A 22,261-nucleotide genomic window follows, 5' to 3' on the forward strand; every position below is an offset into this window, starting at 1 on the left:
GGTCCCAGCCTATGAGGCCTATTGGGAAATCCGGGCCTGTTTATGATATCTTTAGTAAATTATGTTTGAAGTCTAAACTAGTTACTTTGCTTATCTTTTTTGTTATAACACAAACTTTTACCCTTGGAAAATTTTGATGGAAGGAAATTTTTAATAGGACAAGATGGCCATTGAAATTCGTACCCTGAATGTGACCACCAACGCTATGGAATAATACTTATAAATTGAAGAACATGTCTGAATATGAATTAACCAAAAAAAAAAGGACATTCTCATCACGACTGCAGTTCAAAAAAGTCAGAACAGGGAGTAAAAAATGGTGAAGTGTCCTGACCAAATTGGAACATTTAGTAGCTTCACATAAATGGTTATAAAACTAAATTTACTAAATATAGTAGACTGCAGACTGTGAGTCTGCCTCTCTCCAGAAACAACACAATCATGTATGAAAGGAGAAAATCGAAATTCGTGCAAAATCTTAAAAATCGTCCATATTATTTTTATAGTTTTTATAGGTTAGCATTAAAATATTTCATAACTCGAGGGGGGCATGGTCCCCTTGTCCCCCCCTTGGGTACGGGCATGGTAAGAAACAAGGTGATAATGATTAGGAAGTAACTTTTCTAATTTTACTGTGGTTGGTGATAAAGCTATTTACTTTTCTTATTCTCCATAAGAAAAAGTCCTCTGTATGCTGTAGCGAAATTGAAATGAATAATTTGATTGTGCATCTTAAAGCTTTCATAACCCAAGAAATAAGCAAATCAGTCCACTCCTGGTAGCACGTCATTTATTTTCAAATCTAAGAAGTAGCTCAATGATTCTGGGAGTTTGGTGATCTCTGACATAGATTATAAATACAGCAGAATGTTTTAAGTATTGAACCCTATAAAAAAAATAGGAAAACTGGCTCACCTGGGCTCATTACATGTTCATATTCAGTCAGTGTACGACACATCCTAAACTGTTTTCGTAAAATAAAGTAAGGTATTTGAATTCTTTTTTCAGGTATTATTCAAATTTAAGACAGGAGCTTCCACCCACTTCAGACACTGTGTATAGGCAGAGGGCTTTCTTGAAAGGGATCACACCCATAGAAATACAGGGATTGCAAATGGTTCTTCAGTTGACACAAATTATTGCAGGTGAGTCAAGATGAATGATGACTTTTACTTTAACCCTAGAAAGCTAAAGCTTTGTCAGATTGACGACGCGTAAATACAAAAAGGTATCTCCAACCCTTTCTTACCACATGGTGCACTTGGCACCCTCAGTACCTTCAAATGGCATGTGAGGGAGTGATACTGTCTGGGTTGAATTGGGGTAAATTCGAAAAATTATTTGATATACAGGGTTATAATTGAAATTTGTTTGTTACATCAGAAAACATTTAGTACTCTTGTATAGAGACATTCTTCAATTTTACCACCTCCACTTTTTGTTGCAGACACCCCTCCCACCAGTTTGTAATGGAAGCAAGGGAGTGGGGGACTAACAGGTGGTCAAGCGGAGCTGAATAAGTCTTATCAGAAGTGTGCTTATTCCTGGCCAATTTGCAGGAAGAAAGAAGGAAGGAGGGGGAGGGGAAAGGATCACTGGTTGAAGCTCTCCCGTGTTGTCATGTCAAAGCTTCAGACATATGAGCAAGATTTCCGATACGGGACATTAAAGATTGATAAAGGGGCTGAATCCTTCAATAACTGCTTATCTCTGCACACTGCCGGAGTAATAAGCTGATGTGGGGGATGGCTTGGGAGGGATGGTGGGTGAGGGGTGGGCATTACTGGGTGGCCTTGTTCAGGCCAGGGGTTGCACTCATGGCCGATTTATAGGCCCTCTCCCATCTTTTGCGAACAGAGGTGTTTGCTGGTTGGGGTAGGAGATGGATGATCGCTACCCAGAAGCAGTCGTTGAAACTGATGTTGTGGTGGTTGGTGTGGACGGCGACAGTGAAGTCCAGGTTGTGGGTGGAGGAGCGGTGGTTATTGATGCGGAGATTGAGGGCCGTTGATGTTTCCCGCAGGTAAAAATCACCACAGATGTTGCAGGTGAGGATGTAGATAAGGTTTGAGGCATGGCAGGTCCCTTTGGGATGGAGGGTAAATTTGCCAGTGGCCGTGTGCACCTGGATGGTGTGAGAGGTAATCAGGATGGGACAGATTTTGCAACTAGTTGTGGGCAGGGGGGTGTTGGGTGTGTGGTGAAGGAGTGTTGTGGACCAGGATATTTTCGAGGTTGGGGGAGCGTTTGAAAACCACTCTGGGCTTGTCGGGAAATATGTTTTTGGTTTCAGGATCACTGTGGAGAATTGGGAGAAGAGAGTGTAGTGTGTGCCTGATTTTGTTGAGGTGGGGATGATATTGGGTGATGAGTGCAGGTGGGTTGGTGGCAGCAGGTTTCTTGGTGGTAGTGGTGTGTGAGGCAGCTCGCGATATTTGTTTCGGGACCAGGACGGAGGGATATCCACAGTTGATCAGGGCTTGGTGGAGGCGGAGGTTATAATTCTGGCGGGAGGTGGCTGGGTGAAGTGTTCAGGTGCTGTCCCCTGAGGGCCAGGGAGAATGGAATGGCTTTTTTTTAGTGTGGAACGGGTGGGAGCTGGAGAAGTGTAGGTATTATATGTGGTTGGTGGGTTTTATGTGGATAGAGGTAGTCAGGTGTCCTCCCTCGATGTGCACGTCCACATCCAGGAAGGTGATCTGGTTGGGGGAGTGCGTCCAGGTGAATTTTAGGGAACGGAAGTGATTGAGTTGGTCCAGGAAAGCTGATAAGGAAGGTTTTCCATGTGGCCAGAGCATGAAGATATTGTCGAAGCGGAGCCAGAGGAGGGGTTGGAGGGGTTGGGTATTCAAGAACCCCATCCTATGCAAACCTCTTCATGGGCAAACTTGAGTAGTGTAGTAGTGATTCAATGCTAAGACTTATTTGCTTGTGAGATTGGGAATAGTTCTATTACATTGGTGAATTATTATATTATTGCTTCTTGATGAGTATAGTTTTAATTATTATTGTAGGGCTGATCTGATACCATCGGAAAGTATCGGTTTGAATTTATTTATGGATACCTACTGATACTTTTTTGTCATTTTGGGCTTTCATGGGCTGCACAAAAATACCTCTCAATACTTTTGTGGAGTCTAATTATTCTGGAAATTGTGCAATATTAGAATTTTATCTTTATTTTGAACCAGTTTTGTGTAAAATATCTTAATTTCGTAATGAAATACATGTAATTTCATGTTCTAATGCAATTTTTGTATATTTTAAAGCAAAACTATTGGTAAATTAATGCATATAATTAGAGTGGAATACTTACACACTATTGTTAATGAATAAATTTTATTTGTTACAATTTTCAAGTATTTGTGAAAATATTGGCATCAGTGGGAATTGGTGAAAGTATCAGCATCAGGATGAGTATCGGTGGGAATTGGTGAGAGTATTGGCATCGAAATCGGTGAGATTATTGGCATCGGTGGGAATCTGTGAGAGAATCAGCAATGGTATTGATATCAGTGGGAATCAGTGAGTGAATTGATATCTTTGAGAGTATGAGCATCAGTATCAATATCGGTGTTAATTGGTGAGAGTATTGGTATCGGTGGGAATCAGTGAGAGTATCAGTATTGGTACTGATGAGAGTATTGGCATTGGTATTGGTTTCTGTGGGAATTGGTGAGAGTATCGGCATCGTTGGAAATCGGTGAGAGTATCAGTATCAGTATTGCTATTGGTGGGAATCGGTGAGAGTATCAGTATTTGTATCTGTGGGAATCGGTGAGAGTATCAGCATTGGTATCATTATCGGCGGGAATCTGTGAGAGTATTGGTATCAGTGGGAATCGGTGAGAGTATCAGCATCAGTATTTCTGTCGGTGGGAATTCTTGAGAGAATCAGCATCGGTATTACTATCGGTGGGAATCTGTGAGAGTATTAGCATTGGTGGGAATTGGTGAGAGTATTGGCATTGGTATCAGTATCGGTGGGAATTGGTGAGAGTATCAACATAGGTTTTGGTATCTGTGGGAATCAGTGAGATATCGATATTGATATCGGTGTGAATCTGTGGGATAATTGGCATTGGTGGGAATTGGTGAGAGTATCAGAATCTGTATCAGTATTGATGGGAATCGGTGAGACTATTGGCATCGGTTCAAAGTAGTAAGAGCGCAACTCTATATTATTACCATCACGTGAAAATATTGATTCCTGTGCCCACTGCCTTTGATGAGGGTGGAATCAACATGCACAGTGACAAGATTGTCGAAGTTTCCCTTGATATTGCTGTCAGCTCCTGCAATGTGTAGCTTACCATTCACGAGTTGAGTGAAAATATCTTGGCAAGCTATCGGTAGCTTGCAATCAATGGTTTAGCGGTCCCTAGCATAGGTTAATAGAAGTAGGATGTATATTTGGTTTCAGAGGAACACCTGTAAACTTATCCACTTCATGTTTGTTATTCCTTCTTTGCAGAAAATGATGAGTTTTCCCGCTTAGCTCTGTGTGAGAACCCAACATGGTCTCCAGTGTCAGTATTTCTTGGATTGGTGACGTGCTCTGTTCCGGTGTCATTAAAGGCAGAATTGTTGCTGACACTGGCTTCACTCGCTCGGTCTGCAGATGTAGCAACGTCACTCTGGCATAGTCTGGAGGCTTCTCAGGTCATGACTACCATTCCATCTACCAGCAGTTTCAAACCACGAGGTATTCAGGTAAGAAATGATATACACTGCCTGACAAAAAAAGTTAAGCACCCAGAAGGAGTGGTTGGACGTGAATGAAACTACATATGCTCAAAGTCCATGTACCTTTATTGAACTGACTACAATATGGGATGCAAGAGTCAAGCCCGTTGGCAGTTACAGGTGGAATGGTGGCGCCAGGTCAGTAGGGTGTCGCACCCCCTCTGGCCGCAATGCATGCCCTTATGCGGTTCGGAATAGTGTCAAACAGCCTTTGGATCTCTCCTGAGGCACGTTCGTCCACAGGTGTTGCAGCTGTCCCTCCAGATCCCGCAGGTTGGCACTAGGATGGAGTCCCCGTCCAATGTCATCCCACACATGTTCAATGATGGAGAGGTCCGGGGATCGTGCTGGCCAAGGGAGGACCTCAACATGCTCTAGGCAGTCCATAGACACATGGGCTGTGTGTGGGCGTGCATTATCTTGTTGGAACACTGTCCCAGGGTGCTGTGCCATAAGGGGTAGGACGTGTGGACGCAGAATGTCTGTGACGTATCGCTGTGCCGTCAAAGTCTGCCGAAGCAATATTAGAGGTGACCTGAGCGCATATCCAATGGCTCCTCACACCATGATGCCAGGGGTCACACCTGTGTGTCTCTCCACAATGTAGGCAGGATGTACCCTCTGCCCTCGACGCCGCCACACCCGCACACGATGGTCATCGGAGGTCATGGAGAAGCGGGACTCATCACTGAACATGATGCGACGCCATTCGTCCTCTGTCCATGCCTCCCGAGCATGGCACCACACCAACCGCAGGTGTCGGTGTTGTGGTGTCAACGGCAACCGGCGCATGGGGCGGTAGGACCCGAATTCAGCGGATGCGAGTCGTCGAGACACTGTGCGGGAACTCACAGGATGTTGTAGAGTGTCCAGTACATGTTCTCGGATGACGGGTGCCGAAGTTGTGGGATCCCGCAATGCTTGGAGCACCATACGACGGTCCTCCCTTGGGGTGGTGTTTTTTGGTCGACCTGAACCTGCACGATGTGCATGGGTGCCCTCATGTACCCATTGATTCCAACATCGGGCCACTGTGACATCTGAATGGCCCACATGCCTGGCAATTGCCCGATATGACCAACCCGCCTCATGCAGTCCTACAATGCGGCCTCTGTCAAATGCTGTCAATTTCTGGATCGGCTGTCTAACGCGTCTGCGAGGCATCGCCGGTGCTTCGTTTTCCTCTCTGAACTTCATGCTGCACTGTCTGACTCACAGCAGGTGACTGGTCCCACCTTATCAGCAACAGGAGGTGACGTCACAAATGCCCTCTGGTGGGTGTTCTACTCATTACAGATCCTTGTACATCTAATCATTTACTCACACATCAATGGTATGCAGGTATACCGAAATGGGGTAATCTTCGACCACTCCTTCTGGGTGCTTCACTTTTTTTGTCAGCCAGTGTATATGGTCATTTTTAGTAACAATTTTTTTATCCTTTCTTTGCTGACTAAAACAGGTATTTCATGCATTGGGTTGTCAACACATTAAAACAGCAATAACAAAGTATATATGGGTTGGAAATTTAATAGTGGCAACATTGCTGTATATACGCCATGAAACTGAACCGGTGCATCTCCCTTATACCACGCGTTAGTTTGATACTTAACCTACTCTCCCAGTAAATGGACTCTTCCTTCCAACACTAGGTGCGTGCACAGTGACAAAAGGAACAGAGTACAGGAAAACCTCGTTCATACGATATTGGTTAATACGAAGTACCCTTTAATCCGAAGTTCTTCCCATTCCCCAGCCGATAAGATAGGATTTATAATGTATTTCAGTACGGATAAATCGAAATACGGATAATATTTAATACGAAGTTGTTTGCAAGACCCTTCCGCATGACTGGTTCGCTTAATTCGAAGTAGACACCTGCGTAAGTCGACAAGAGAAGATCGAATGTGGAGAGAGCTTGGACGTTATTTTAACTTGACCTTGACATGTTTCCTTGTTCTAAGAGCTGCTGACAACTCGAGAGAAGCAGCCCGAAATGCCCGCTGGACATTGACATTCTTTGTCAATGTGCATGGCAGGTCAAGCTTTTTCCCCGCTGAATGCGCCACCTTGGAGATATTCACCAGTGCCAGATGAGAAATGAGACATAAGATCGCACGAATGTTCCAAAATACAAGATGCGTGGCGCCTGGAAGTCTCACCCATCTGTCTAGCTCTGAGCTCGAGATACAGCAATTTCCCGTGCGCGAGAAATTGGCCTGGTAGCCGACAACTTCCGGTAACCACTTTCATTAAAAGCGTGTTCTTGTGCCCTGTAGAACTTCATTAAAAAAGGGGAAACTGTTACAGATAATCAAAGCCGCATAGGCCAACTAAGATCGTCAACCCGCTTAATTCGTTGTCATCTAGGTTTCCCACAAAAGTTGACGTCGATCTTACGTATGTTGCAACTCCAGTTTCCCGCTTCATACGTTTCTCAACTGTGCCGATTATAAAATTTGCCAAAACAGTGTTTTGTTGTCTGAGTGACTTCTCCCCTTTATCTATCAGCAAACCGGTGGGGGGGGGGGGGTCCATTGCTAATTGTTTCGGCCACGAATTTCTTGCTCGTGTGCGCACACGGGCTCCTTTCCTTTGGCGTCTAAAACGAAGCAAACAATTCTGAATACTTTCTTCAAAACGAACAAAAACAGCATGATAAGTAAAAGAAAAGTGACCCCCTTCCTTCTCCTACAACAGCTCATTATCCGCCACTGGTGTGCATGGTAATGTGATAATTGCAGAATTCAGGTCCCTCTTTCTTGTTTGAATGCAGCTGTCTGGATAGGAAATATTGCCCGTATTATTGTCTGTTGCATGGTAAAAGGTAATGCAAGGATCATTTTTTTTTTCACACTGCTGATAAAAGTTCGGTCGTCGACAACTGTGTTATCTTTAAAATGCCGATGATTTCCTTTCTGCCACCTGCTGCTCTAACTTCCAGCCGGTCTCATTGTGTTTACGCTGCAGCTGGCGCCAGTGTTTAGTCTAGTGTCTGGAAAGCTCTCGCTTGCCGATAACTGCAATGACTCATCCAGTGCGAAGGAATAAGCGTCATTGTTTTGAATCTCGCAAAGCCATATAATCCCCGCTTTTCTTCAGAACCATTAGCGTGCTGCTGTTAAAAAAAAAAAAAACACGCAATGCTCAATGCTGGAATACGAGAGGAAAAGTTTTGGCCGAACGAGTGTTTGACCTCCAGAATTCTCCTGAAACCTACAATAAATTGTCGATTAATCTGAAAATATGCAAGTTTCGTAAAACTTGTTTTTAGTTCATTTTATGCTGATGAGCTAAGCGGGACTAAATATACAGTTTAAAGTGTGATCCAAACCAGAGCAATTATCGAGTGCGGCACTGTTTAATGTGTCCTAGGATACACATTTGGTGCAAACAGATCGCAAGTTGTGTGTTTACTTTTTCAGAGTGGATTACAATGCAAGTTGAGGAAGAGTTTGAACTGATCCCTGCAAAGGGGGAGGGGGGGGGGGCGAATATGAAGTTAACTGAAGCAGAGAATACGTGACTTTTTTTACGATGCGTTTTAGACAGCCGAACCAGAACGAAATTTACAGCCCCCATTTTTTTGTTTTGTGTGTTCTCTCCCAAGAGAATCTTCTCTTACCAGTTAATCCTGTAACGGACAATGTTCTAGTGAACGCACATAAAATCCAATATACATTCTGTCCGTTTATCTCCCGTCTCTTGCTCGCGCAAGTGTGACTACTGTCAAGATTCTTCCGAGTTTCACTTCTTGTAATAAACGAGATTGTTTTCCTTTCGTGGAAGAACAACGACTTTGCACAATTAAAAGAAAATACCATTTTTTAAAATACTTTTTGCCACAACATGTGTCCCGTGCATAACCGGTTGTATAACTAGGCAGGATAGATGGTGTTAACCGTCTCCTTGGAATCTTTGTGTCCGCGTTAAGCTCAGTGTTCTCATTTTGTGTAACATTTTTTTACACTTTCTTTAAAACGTACAATATTATTATATAGTACATATAAAGCTTATTTTCTGAGCTACCACCAAGTATAAAACATCCTTTGTGGGGGTAATTTATACTCTACTTTATTTACACCTGAAAACAGGCGCCATTTTGAAAAGTTTGGATAACTCGAAGTCGTTTAATACGAAGTTGACATTTTTTGGTCCCTTGAACTTCGTATTAACGAGGTTTTCCTGTATTGTTGGAGTTGGCAGTCTAAAGTTGTGTAGTTGTGTAGTCAGTAGTCACAACAATGTTTTTGAAGTAGAAACAGCGGAGTTGGATAAAGATTGAATGTGCCCATAGCTGTACGGAACGACAGTGTCATCAAGGTCTTTGTGAGGCATGTGGGGAATCTGCGTTGCCTTACAGAACAGTGGCACGGTGGGTTAAAGCCTTCAATGAGGGATGCCAAAGTGTGGCAGACATGCCTTGGCCGGGTCGCCCTAGTGTCAGTGAGGAGGAAGTGCAGGCTGTTGGCACGTTGATAGAGACTGATAGACATAGGACAATTCGGGTATGAGCCCTGGACACGGGATTAACACATACGACTGCGCTTCATATACTGAAGGAACATCTGGGCATGTGCAAAATTTCATCACGATGGGTTCCACACCATTTGTCGGAAATGCAGATATGGCTACGATATGACGCTGCTCAAACCCACTTGGGCCGCCATGAACCAAATCTGAAATGCCAGTCAAACGAGTGGCGACCACGTAAATCAAGATGTCGTCATAACCCCACTAATGTGAAAGTTATGGTGATTCTCGTGTGCGACTGTGATGATGTTATCTTAATGCATACCATACCACAAGGACAGACCGTCAATGCACAGTATTAATGTTAATTTTTGGAACATAACCTCCAACGTGCGTTGCGAAAGAAGAGGCTACACTTTCTGCTGAATCCTCCCATCATTTTGGAGGACAATGATCGTTTGCTTGTATTGCAACCTGTGGCTGATTTGTTAGCTCGATGGGGCTGGCAGGTGCTCTACCATCCCCCATATTCCCCGAACTTAACTATTTATTGTGAATCTTTGTCTGAGGAAGACCCTGTTAGTGGGTGAAAACGTTACGTTTGAGTGTAAATTTTTTTCTGCAATATATTTTGCCTTGGTTTATTGTTTTATTAACAAGGCTTAACAGTGTTACCATTAAGATGAGGTGTGACAATTTTCCACCAGACATGCATTTATTTCAATATCGTCGGAATGGGCACTGCTACTAAAGAAAAGTGGAAGCAGTTTTTAAAGTTTATTATTAAAATTGAAAAATATGATGAATAAGTATTTACATAATCCCATGTATTCCTTATGGAGAAACAACTTCAAATTCAAGTTGCGGTTAAACAAATTGTAGTTTCTACTCTTTCTAGTGAAACTATTATCTTCAGTGGATACTCTACCCGATCATATGTTTCTTCCGCCATCGGAAGTTTGATACTCAAGAAAACAAATAAAATAATTCCCCCATAAGTGTAATACATTTCTCCTTGCCTCCTACGACCATTCTGGCAGTGTTGCTAAACCTGATGTGTATAAAAGAGCTACATTTCACCTTAAATTGTGCAAGAGTTGACTTTCAAGATCTAGATTTAGGAAGGCTGGATTAAGTGCCTCCCATAGTAATTTTAATTGTCAAGGGGGTGCTGCTATTACAGTTAACTTTAAAGTGATGACATTTTATTCTTAGCTTTTACCGTCTAGATCTGATGGTATCACCCATCTCAATAAACCACCGACGTTCGTATGAAATCGAAAATAAGGGATTCGCGGATAGCAATATTGTCATCTTCACCTCAGCCACGGTGCTATATAAAAATAGCTGGGAGGTAAGAGGGGGTGGGGCAATGCAGTCAATATAATAATATCACGTCACGTGCAAAATGTATACTCATGGCAAAAGTTGGTCTATGTGGGCCAGGGATAGAGTCGTTTTCACGTTCAGAAGACACAACGGCGCTTATGGAGAAACCGTACAGTGTTGCCAATACAGCGCTAGCTCATGTCGCCAGGAAATGACCTTCCTTCACAATGAAGGTGTTACATATTTTGTATATATAATGATAATTATATGTAATTATTAATATTAATATTATACTGTGAACGTTACAGTTACCCTTTTTACTATGATCCATTGCGATCACTACACACGCGAGTGTAATGCACGTATATGACACTTCAGAAATCACTTAAAAAAGTAAAAATCACTGAGAGCTCACACAACTGAAAACACTTTTTCGAGAGAGGGAAAAAGTCTAAACAGACCAAAGCAGATCTCTCACTCAAGTAAGGGGAACCTGGCACATGGGTTAGATTCAAGTTGCAACCCAAACAAACAAATGAGTTATGGCCCACGTGAACTGATAAGACGTGAATGACTCAAGCAAGGCATGTCATATTTCTATCTTGAAGCTCCATATTTTGTCACGTGTTGGAAAGCCTTTCAAAGGTTAATATGGTGTCTATGAAGTTATGTGTAAGTTGGAAACTGAAAGGTGATCTTCATTTCAGTATTAATGTCGACAGTAATGTAAACAAAAATAATGTGTATTTGCGACAGCACTAATGTTGCTCACAACAGCAGCATTGGAAATAATTGTCAATTATTAAATTTAAGTAATTTCAATTCTATTATAACAAACTGCATGAAGTTCATATTTTTACTGAATGAAAATAAAATAACAACTCGAAAACTTGGTGGTGATAGCCGGAATGCTGCGGTGAGTCGGCTCAAGATGGCCAGACAACGTCTCCTTACTTCGTGCGCAGTTCGGGTTAAAAAGAAACTCCAAATGCATGGAAGTAATATTTCTGGGAACCTTTGAGTGGTTATAAAAAATAATGTCATTATTTTCTCCACAACTTTGTCGCTGGAAGTTTTTACTTGGAATTACAGAACAAAAAATTGCCAGCGACGACATTTTCTACTGCACGAATATAAAAAATCTCCACATACTTTATTTGAATATTTTTTAATGCGAATATGCTTTAAAGTATTGATAAATTCTGAGCACCACCATCACCTATGACAATTAAAAAACAGTGTCAATTTTTTTAATAATGAATGCTTCAATTTTACGGCATGTTTCAATGTTAGGAATGAAAACAATGTAAAAATTGTGTTTTCACAGAAAATTTGCATTTTTAATTTATCTAAAATTATGTAAGCAAGTTACCAGTTTTTTGTGTTCACCATCGTATTCTCTAAAAAATTTCCTGCAAAACTGCAGGTACCGATTTTACTTAAGCTAAATTTGTAAATCCAGAAATTTGACAACAGCGCGCTCGTATTTCCCATTAGAAAAGCATTGCCCATAAGAGCCCATTGTGTCTTCTGAACGTGAAAACGACTTTAGTGAAGGCATCATAGTGGGGCAGGGGGCGGGTGCAACAGTTCACAGCCAAACGAGTGCACGAAAGCCAAATCTGGCTCCGAAAGAGCTAAGTTGGCAACAATGCTCGGCAGCTGTTTGAGAGAGAAGGACCTAGTGACAATCAACCAATTGTCCCTCTCCCCTTTAAGCTTTAAGTCCAATTGATATTGTTTTTTATATATATATATTACGTCATACGTCAAGTTCCATCATGCAGTAAAATGAAAAATATAAATAGTAATATCATGACTTTTATAGGGGTGAGAATATATACATGGTACAACATTCACCCATAATGGCCATAAGAATTCAAGCACGCATCACAGCGAAATACCAAGTTCGTTATACCCCTATCATAGAACGTTTCCGCCTGAATGGAGAACCATTGGGAAACTACACCTTTCAGTTCTTCGTCAGTACCATAATGTTTTCCAGCAAGGAATGCCTTAAGGTGGAGGAACAAATGAAAATCAGATGGGGCAAGATCAGGACTGTAAGGGGTGTGGTAGTTTTCCCAATGGAAGGTCGTCAGGCGTTCCTGAGTTGCATTTGCCACATGCGGATGACCATTCTTGTGAAGGAGAATGACACCCTGACTGAGCATGCAACGTCGTTTGTTTTGGATTGCACGACGCAGATTTTGAAGTGTCACAGAATAGGTTTTGGCATTGATGTGCTGTTCACGCTCCATAAATTCCACAAGCAATACTCCATGCCTATCCCAAAACACAGTGCACATGATTTTTTTGTTCGTAAGCTTTGGTTTTGGTTGCATTTTCCGCGGTTACGCGGAGTGCCTCCACTCCATGGTGCTTCGTTTTTGTTCTGGGGTTTCATGCAAAACCCATGTCTCATCTCCAGTCACAATCCAATCCAACAACTCTGCCCCCTCCTCACTATACCATTTCAAAAACTCGTAATGCACTTCCCATTCTTTCCTTTTTGTCATTTTCGGAGAGCTAGTGAGGGAACCAATGGTTACACAATTTGCGAAATTTCAAATTTACTGTTACAATTTCATACAGCACAGTTCTGGAGCTTTGTGGAAACTCTAATGACAGCTCAGACAAAGTGAATCGTCTGTTCTCCCTAATCTTCTCTTCCACTAAATGAACCAAATTGGGAATCACAACAGACGGTCGACCACTTCGTTCTTTATCATGAACACTAACCCATCCACCACAAAACTGTCTCACCCATCTTCTTACCATTGAAGCAGTCATTACAGAAGGTTGTTTGCTTTATATCCGATCATTTTTGATGGGTACTCACCTTAAGAGATACCGCGCCACCGCCACCGATCATGTTCTATTGGACCCCCAACATTGTGGACTATCGCCCGGCATCGCAGTTTCCATTGCAGCAAGCTCCGGCGCAGGACAGGCATGGGAATTCTGTCCCACTCCTCCCTACAAGCTTTCCATAGACCATCCAGGGTGCGTGGGTGGCGATATTGAAGATATCGTGTCAACAGTCCAAATGCGCAAAAATCCATTGGACTGGCATCTGGGCTTTTCACAGGAATGTCTTCAAACGGAATGACACGAATTCCTAATTTCTCTGCCATTTCCTGATAAAAATGTAGTGATGTTCTGGCAGTATGACTCGAAGCCTTGTCCATATGGATCATCACCTGGTTCGCGTCCATTCCATACAATTGTGGGATGTCTCTCCGATAGATAGGCATCAGAATGGAGTCTTGGAAGTATCTGGCATTCACCTTCACGTTTTTGTCCACCTTGCGTATCATCAACTTACCCTCATATCCGAATTCCGTCACAATCATAAAGCCATGAGGGAAACTTTCCCTGCACTGCCGAACAAAGTTGCTGCACCCCTTGCTGTCAATGTCACGGTATGTGATCGCCCGAATGTGACCACCAGCAGTGAGATGGACATATGATTCATCCATTGTCACAACTTTCTTCCATTTCGAACCTGCCAGGTACTTTTCATACAGTATCCTGCAGTTCATCTTACGTTCGGCAATGTGACACGGTAGAAGGTGGTGTACACGAGCCTTCCGCACACACTTCAACCTGAGGCACTTGCGAATTATTTTGTTCACAGTTGACAGTGCGAGGTGAAATCTGTGGGCCATATCACGTTGAGTCTGGGGATTTTCTTGGAACGCCAATCGACGGATCCCCCTTCTCACTACGGGTGACACTTTGCTTGCAGCCCTTCTCCTGGTGGTTTTCGTGGGTGAATGTTTCGCAAGGAGAGCCTGTTGTGTGTAACTGTCCACAATAGCTTTCACAGTACTCACCCCGAGTGTTAACCCAATCTCCCCACACTGTTTCACAATGCGTACGTATGAAAACTTAGCATGGAAAAGGGCCATTACGTAACCCTCCCAATACCGGTTGATTTTCGGCACCATTTGATAACATTCACTACCAACACTCACGCACCTACAAGGTCAGACACAACACTGCTCCCGCCAGCAGACCCATAGTTCCAGCATGATATGCCAGGTGGCAGCACCAAATCGAAAATGGAAGGATATAAAGCGAACAACCTCTGTATTCCTTCTCCATACACCTCACAAATCTGACGGTGGATCTCCGCAGCTGGAACATTACGTGCATCCAGAAAACGGATCACGGACCACACCTCACACGTAGCGGAAGTTTGGATTGTCTGAAACATAACAACAACGCACTACGCTCCTGACCAACTTGCCTCAGAGTGACGTCTGCACTTCATCAAGGTTGTGGCTACACAAGGTGCATGCGCATTCACACTGCCCCGCTTGCAGCAACATGGTATTTATCAGTGGAAACTTTACGAACGACGTAATATATCATTAAAGAACACCAATGGCATGTCTGTGAGGAAAAAGAAAAAACATTTCGTGCGGCTGGCCTTACTTTTGCACATCTGTGGGAGAGTATTACACTTTTATTTGTGAACTTGCATCTGTGTGTTCTGCCAGAGTATGTAATGGCATTTAGTAAATTTGTACCTATTTCATGGGTTGGTTATGTAATACAGAAAGGGAGCATGATTTATGTTAAAATAGAGATGTGAAAATGTTGATAAGAGTATAATTAGTGATGACACCAGCCATTCAAGTTCCAGCAAAACACCATGTTAAACAAGACCTCACTCTTGTGTTTGCTGTAACTCTCGTGTCCCACTTTATACATTTTCCAAGTCCTACTGATTTGATAAAATTTACCAGAAACCTGTTCCGTAGGTCAGGCGGTGGGTGGTTGAATGCATTTATGATTAAATGCCACGTGTTTGGCAACATTGCATATTTTTCATCCTGCACTGTGGCCGTGTGGTCTAAGGCATCATGCTTTGGACTCCTGCTGCAGGTTCGAGTCTCTTGGGGGAAGCGTAACTTTTCTCATGAGATTTCAGCCTGTGTATGGTAACGGTGGCCACGCACCATCATGAAGAAATTGGCTACGAATGAGTAGCGTAACCCGGTCATAAAAACCTACAACAACGACTGGGGGTTCGTCGTGCTGACCACATGTCGTCCTGTACTAATTGGTTGGATGATTTCCCACCTCGCAGGTGGGAGTGAGGCTGGCAGTCGGCAGGTGCACCCTGGCCCTTGCAGGCTTTGGTACTATGACTATGAGTTATTAGTTATTTGTATATTTTGTCTGGAAAGAACTTACTTTTGAAATAGAAATAAACTGTTAATGTTTTATGACTTGAGTATGTTATACCCGCATATGAATACAGTATCATGTGTAGTTTTGGAGAAATTATGCATTTATTGCTGCCATGCGGCAATATCTAGTGAACAGTCCTAGAAGGTTAAACATCAGGTTCTTTTTTCCATTATTCCAACATCGTAAATCGACTTGGTTACTTCCCTACCTGTTAATCTTGATTGATCTGGAAACTTCTTTTTCTTCTTTGATGCTGTGTTTAAAAAGGTTTGTTTTAACCTTTGCATTCCTCTTTGCAGACAGAACTGGAGGAGACAGAATCAAGAAATGAAGAGTATCCTTTAACACGAGCATTGCTCCATCTGTTGGATGTTCTGACAGATGTTGCCATTCCGAGATTACTTGGTGTAGGAACAAGAACACCTGGATTTGACCCATACTTGGATTTCATCTTAAGCTCTGTGTTTTTGAGATTCAACACAAGAACGTACAGAAGCCCTGCAGAAAAGGTATAGTCAGTGCATCATAAGTTTTACAGCTTTTAAATGACACTAATGAGTCAATCTATATCGAAGGGTCCAAATATAACAAATTAATTAGTTACTGACCATTTTTTTAAACAATTTTTTTATTGTTATTACTAGGGCTTCGAAGTTGATGACTTAAAATGTCTAAAAAAATGACCTATAGAATGACCTTAAAATTATTTTAAAATGTCCTAAAAGTAATAATAAATGACCTAAAAATATTTTTCTCTCTCAAAATGAAAGCTTGATTGTTTCGTAAATCAGAACAGAGTAGTAGTCGAATAATTAGAAAAGACCCATTGTTTGATGTTTTAAATTACTGAAGTAAAGGGGAAGAAAGAAATTATGTGCGAATGTAGTTTTCTTTATTTTTACTTAAGGTTTTTCTGTGTAAGTCATTCACCTCGTTTCAGAGTTGGCCTTATATGATACAGTAATCGGTCAGCATCTGAAAATACACTTGTGTTTCGCGTATATCACATTATAATTTTTTAATATTGTGACTAGGGCTGAGCCAATACAACTTTGAAACGATACCGATTCCAATACTCTCACAGATACCCACCAAAACTGTGAGTGTAATCATTACTATTACAGTATTACATTTTATTTCGTGTGGGTATTAATATGTCTGACAAATTTACAATTCATGGGTTAAAACAAGGAGATGCATTATCTCCATTGCTCTTTAATTTTGCTTTAGAATATGCTGTTAGGAAGGTAAAAGAAACTAAAGAAGGACTAAAATTAAATGGTGTGACTCAGTTGTTAGCATATGCAGATGATGTAGACTTACTGGGGGATGATGTGAATACAATTAAGAATAATGCTAAAATATTTTTCAAAACTGCTAAAGAGATAGGTTTGGAAGTTAACAAAGAGAAAACTAAATATATGCTTACAGGCCGAAACCAAGTGTTAGGTAATAATCAAAATCTAATTATTGATAACAACTCGTTTGAACCAGTTTCCAAATTCAAATACTTAGGAGTAATATTAACAAATGAAAATTATATTAAAGAGGAAATAAAAAGTAGGCTTAATTCAGGAAATGCATGTTACTTCTCTCTTCATAAACTTTTGTCTTCTCGTTTAATATCTAAAAAACTAAAAGTTAAAATATACAAAACAGTAATTTTGCCTGTAGTATTATATGGATATGAAACTTGGTCCCTTATATTGAAAGAGGAACATAAATTGAGAGTATTTGAAAATAAGATCCTTAGGAAAATATTTGGACCTAAAAGGGATGAGGAGACAGGTGAGTGGAGAAGGTTACATAATTTAGAACTACATAATTTGTATTCATGTCCAGATATTATTAGAATGATTAAATCAAGAAGACTTAGGTGGGCAGGCCATGTGGCACGAATGGGAGAGGAAAGAGGAGTTTACAAGATTCTTGTTGGGAAACGTGATGGTAAGAGACCTATAGGAAACCAAGACTAAGATGGAGGGACAACGTTGAGATGGACGTAAGGGAAATCGGTAGAGATGGAAAAGAGTATACAGATCTTGCTCAAGATAGGGAAAGATGGAAGGCCGAGCCTTGGTTATTAACCTTATGTTCAAAACAGGTGTATTTATAAAAAATTGACTTTAAATATGTCGCTCATTTTTGTTTCCTGCCATTTTTGGCCTTTGTAGACAGTTGCAATAAATTTGATAACTCAACCAAGAAAAATGATAGAATGCTGAGGAAGGAAACAGTTTTCTGAAGAATATTTTTACACCAGTTTTCTCTGGATTTTCTTAACAGAGTTATCAAATGTATCACAACTGTCTGCAAAAGCCAAAAATGGAAGATTTTTAAATGAAATAATGCCTGAGTTATGACAACAACTACTTTAATGGTCAAGCAACCTGTGCTGAACCATTTGGTGTGGATTCATCCAAATTATAGTAGCTGGAATGAAATTGACGAGGTTGCAGCTCTGCAATTATGAGGCAAGTCAGTGTTCTTTTTATTTTTTAAATGAACTGCCATAAATGTAGTGTACCAGCACAGGGGTGCCCATCGCCCCCAAAGCCTATGACACACTTCCCCCCAAAAGTAGAACATTACACTTGCCCTCATCCTTTATGCCAAATTATTTTGGTCAGACAAAATTTGCAGATCAATATAATACAGACATATCTAAGCAATATATCGGGTGTTCCGTTCAAATCTTCCTAATTTCAATTAATCGTAGAAAAGAAAATATGAATTTAAAGAGCAATGAAATTTCAGAGAATTAAAGAAAAACTCATAAATTTTATTTTCCACACACTAATACACATTAATACACCTCCACATGTGCCCCATTGGTAGCACAAACAATATCCAATCTGTATTAACTTCTTGCCATGTTTTCTCCAACATATCCCCTGTTACTGTTGCAATCATATCACGTATGCAGGATCGATGTGATGACGTACCTGATAGTTCACTTGTCCAGGACATCGATATGGAGACCATCATGGTGGCAGACATTTTGCGGAGATATTCCGACGTTGGTATGTTCAAGGTTATTAAGGATATTATTAAGTTTGGTATTATGTCGTTGTATTATACTTATTATAAATAACTCAGTATTACTCAGCCGTGAACGATGAGACTCGGGGAAGTACACATACTCCTCTCAGGTACAGGGATAGTGTTAGGCAAAGACAATGCTTCGCAGCACAGAGGAATAAAACCACATTATTGCAGTAGACAAAATGAAAGGATTTATTCTTTATTTATTGCGATTATAATGCGAACAGGCTTAGTACAAAGGTGAGGATTTTGCTTTGACCATGACTCAACTAATACACATAAACTCAATGCGTGGCTATCGGCATGGCTATGGTTACATAGGTTTAGCTTGCACCCTGAACTACCATACCAAGATGTATGGCGAATGTGTGATATTTCTTATGCGATATCCACACTTTTATACTATTTCAAGAACACAGACTCAAGTACAGATGAATCACTTACTATCTACAAGAAGACGCTACCAACAAGACTGACATCTACACAAATTTAGAAATACAAATTCACATAGTGCACTTTCTTAAATATAAAGATACATTTAATTACTCATAATAGAGTATAAAATACAATAAATTTTAAACAAAAGATACACATTATAAACAAGGTGCAATTTACATACAAGGTAACCAAAAAAGTTCTTGCCGTTTTTGACGTCCCATTAATCATGCGCCCACAGAGAGGAAACGAAATGATGCAAGTGCCTGCCAAGCGATCGGGAGTTAGTCTGACCATCGACTGTCAGTAATACAGGCACGTTGCGCACACACAGCAGTCTTAGCTCGTCCAGTGTCGAAGAGAAATGGAGGTATCAAAGCAGCTTGTTCGGGTGTGTTTGTTGTATGACTTTAAAGTGCGCCTGTCAGCTGCCGCATCAAGTTGCTGCATTTGCCAGGCATTTGGGGAGAATGCCGTGAACGAACGCACTGCCAGGCATTGGTTCCAGAAATTCTGTTCGGGAGATGCGAGTCTTTCAGATGAACCTCGCAGTGGACGACCACATGTGTTGGATGACGAGGCCCTGAAAGCAGCCAACGAGGAGGACAGTGGTCTAACATGTGATGAACTTGCAGAAAGGCCATGTTTCCGCCGAAACAGTCAGACTCCACCTGCATGGGATAGGGAAGTCATACAAGTTAAGCAAATGGGTACCCCACACATTGTCGGCAGACAAGGAACGAGTGACAGCCTGTTTGTCCTTGCTCACTCGGCACCTAAACACACCCATATTTGATAGCTTGCTCACTGGTGACGAAAAGTGAGTCCTCTATGACACTCCCAAGCATACCAGGCGTCGGTTGTCGCCACGTGACCCTGTTCCTCACTCCTCAAGACCACCTCTGCACCCACGAAAGGTTATGCTCTCTGTATGGTGGAATTGTTGGCAAGTGGTGGTGCATTACGAGCTCCTTCCACCTGGTCAGACCATCACTGCTGACCTCTACTCTCAGCAGTTGCAACGGGTGCACCGTGCGTGCATTGCGGCAGAAGGAGCCGGTATTGGTGAATCGCAAGGGTGTTCTGTTCCTGCATGACAATGCCAAGCCGCATGTGTCAGAGCCCGGGAGACCCTTAAGCAACTTGGCTGGGAGACACTGTGCCATCCACCATATTCACTGGACCTTGCACCAACAGATTACCACCTATTTCATTCCCTCAACAACCACCTCCGTGGGAGATCCTTCGCAAATGAGGGAGACCTGAATAACACACTCACGGACTTCTTTGCATCCAAGCCCGCCGAGTTTTATCACCAGGGTATTGTGCAGCTGCAGGAACGTTGGCAAAAGGTGTTGGATGCTGATGGAGATTACTTCGAAACCTAAAGGTATTGCTCTTTGTTTATCACTGCTCTAGAATGGCAAGAACTTTTTTGGTTACCCTGTATAAAAACATAAAAATTACACTTTCTACCACAATAGTATACAAGTGACATATTTTCTAATGGTGACGTCACATAAAAATATGGATCATATCAACATCACGCCCTATCAGCATCAGAGAGTTCATTAACGTGCACTTTAAATCAAGTTTCATGTTTTTCATCATGGTCAAACGATTGCAAATCAACAACAATTAAACATACTTTCCGATGAAAACCCAGAGGTGGCCACCCTGTAGATATTTTATCTCAGTTGGTAGAACAATGACATGGTATGCCAGAGACCTGGGTTCAAGTCCTGAATTTGTGCTGAAATTTCGTCATAGTACATCTTCTGTGTGTACCAAATCGTTAGGCATTTTACTATCTGCCACACACTATTTTTTTTTAGAATAAAGAAAATGTTTTATTGCCACATAATTTTGTACAATAATGAAAATATTTGCTGAAATATGTGCAGTCAACCTCGATTCTACATTTATCTGAGGATCAAGTAAAAAAAAAAACTTAAAATGCAGGAAAATTGTAAAATTGAGGAAAATTTTGTAACATTTTGGTTGTTGGTACCATCAAGAAAGAGTGTATAATGAAGGAGAATGTAAAATGGAAGTTCCATGGCTCGATATCATTAATTTTCATGGTTCAAACTCTTCCTGATTCAAAAATATCGCTTAGTGTGCAATCAGTCATTTGTATTATGCTGCCGACCTCTGAAGTCGCACGCTGCCATGGCAGGGATCATCGGTTCAAATCTGAACCTGGGCATGGGTGTTTGTAGTAAGTGTACCTTCATCATATCACTCATCCTCATCTTTAAGATTAGCCAAAAGTAGCAGAAAAGTGACGCTGAATATCACAAGTCAATAAATCAATTTGTATTATGACGTGTGCAAGAAATTTATATTTCCAATTATTATTGCTTCATTGCAGTGGAAAGTTGCACATAGCTGTTTGAAGATATTGGTAAAATTTCTCCGTCAATATGAACCTCAGCCTCAAGATTTTGGCACAACAATCGAGATGCAAGGTGGTGGATCAGTACAAGTGAATGCCTTACCTGGATATCACATCATGGTCAACTTGAATTCAAAATCAGAGCTCCTAAGACTGGTAAGTTTTCACAAATGCATAACCTCTAACACTAAAGTAATGTGATATTGCTTGACTGTGTAATATTTTACTGATGCAATGAAGCATGAAATCCTGTAACAATTTATTAAACTGCTTTCATTTCTAATATTTGATCTGATATCAGCTAATATAAAATAACTTTTATATTGAACTGTGGGGTTAGTTTGAGAAACCTACTTATCCGAAAGGGGAGGGGCACAGGCCCAAACTTCTTTTTTTTATCATTATAATTCAAGAAATCATTTTGATATTGAGTCACTGCTTGCTTTGTTGATTATATATGTGCAGTTATTTATTAATTGTAGCTGGACCCTATGGCCAAGTGGTTAGCACATCGTGCTGCAATGCCAAGGGTCCCTGGTTCGAATCCGTTTCATCACTCATCCCCACCTTCGCAAATTAGCCAAGATACACAAAACTCGAAGTAAAATAAACTTAATCAATCAATCAATT

At 41.3% G+C, this 22,261-nt stretch overlaps 1 protein-coding gene across 1 annotated transcript in view; it reads left to right on the forward strand.

The window, feature by feature from the left end:
* LOC145982729 (nuclear pore complex protein Nup205-like) overlaps nt 1-22,261 on the forward strand; it is a gene marked incomplete at its 3' end in the record, with an annotated part of 239,435 nt that overhangs the window by 97,439 nt on the left and 119,735 nt on the right. Inside the window, exons 12-15 of the mRNA XM_083116091.1 lie at nt 1,009-1,145; nt 4,475-4,713; nt 16,053-16,262; nt 21,608-21,787. Coding sequence (XP_082972217.1) covers nt 1,009-1,145; nt 4,475-4,713; nt 16,053-16,262; nt 21,608-21,787 — 766 coding nt within the window. The remainder of the gene's footprint in view (nt 1-1,008; nt 1,146-4,474; nt 4,714-16,052; nt 16,263-21,607; nt 21,788-22,261) is intronic.

This window comes from Lepisma saccharinum, unplaced genomic scaffold (genome assembly GCF_977018435.1).
Source record: "Lepisma saccharinum unplaced genomic scaffold, izLepSacc3.1 HAP1_SCAFFOLD_378, whole genome shotgun sequence".
Lineage (NCBI taxonomy): Eukaryota > Metazoa > Arthropoda > Insecta > Zygentoma > Lepismatidae > Lepisma > Lepisma saccharinum.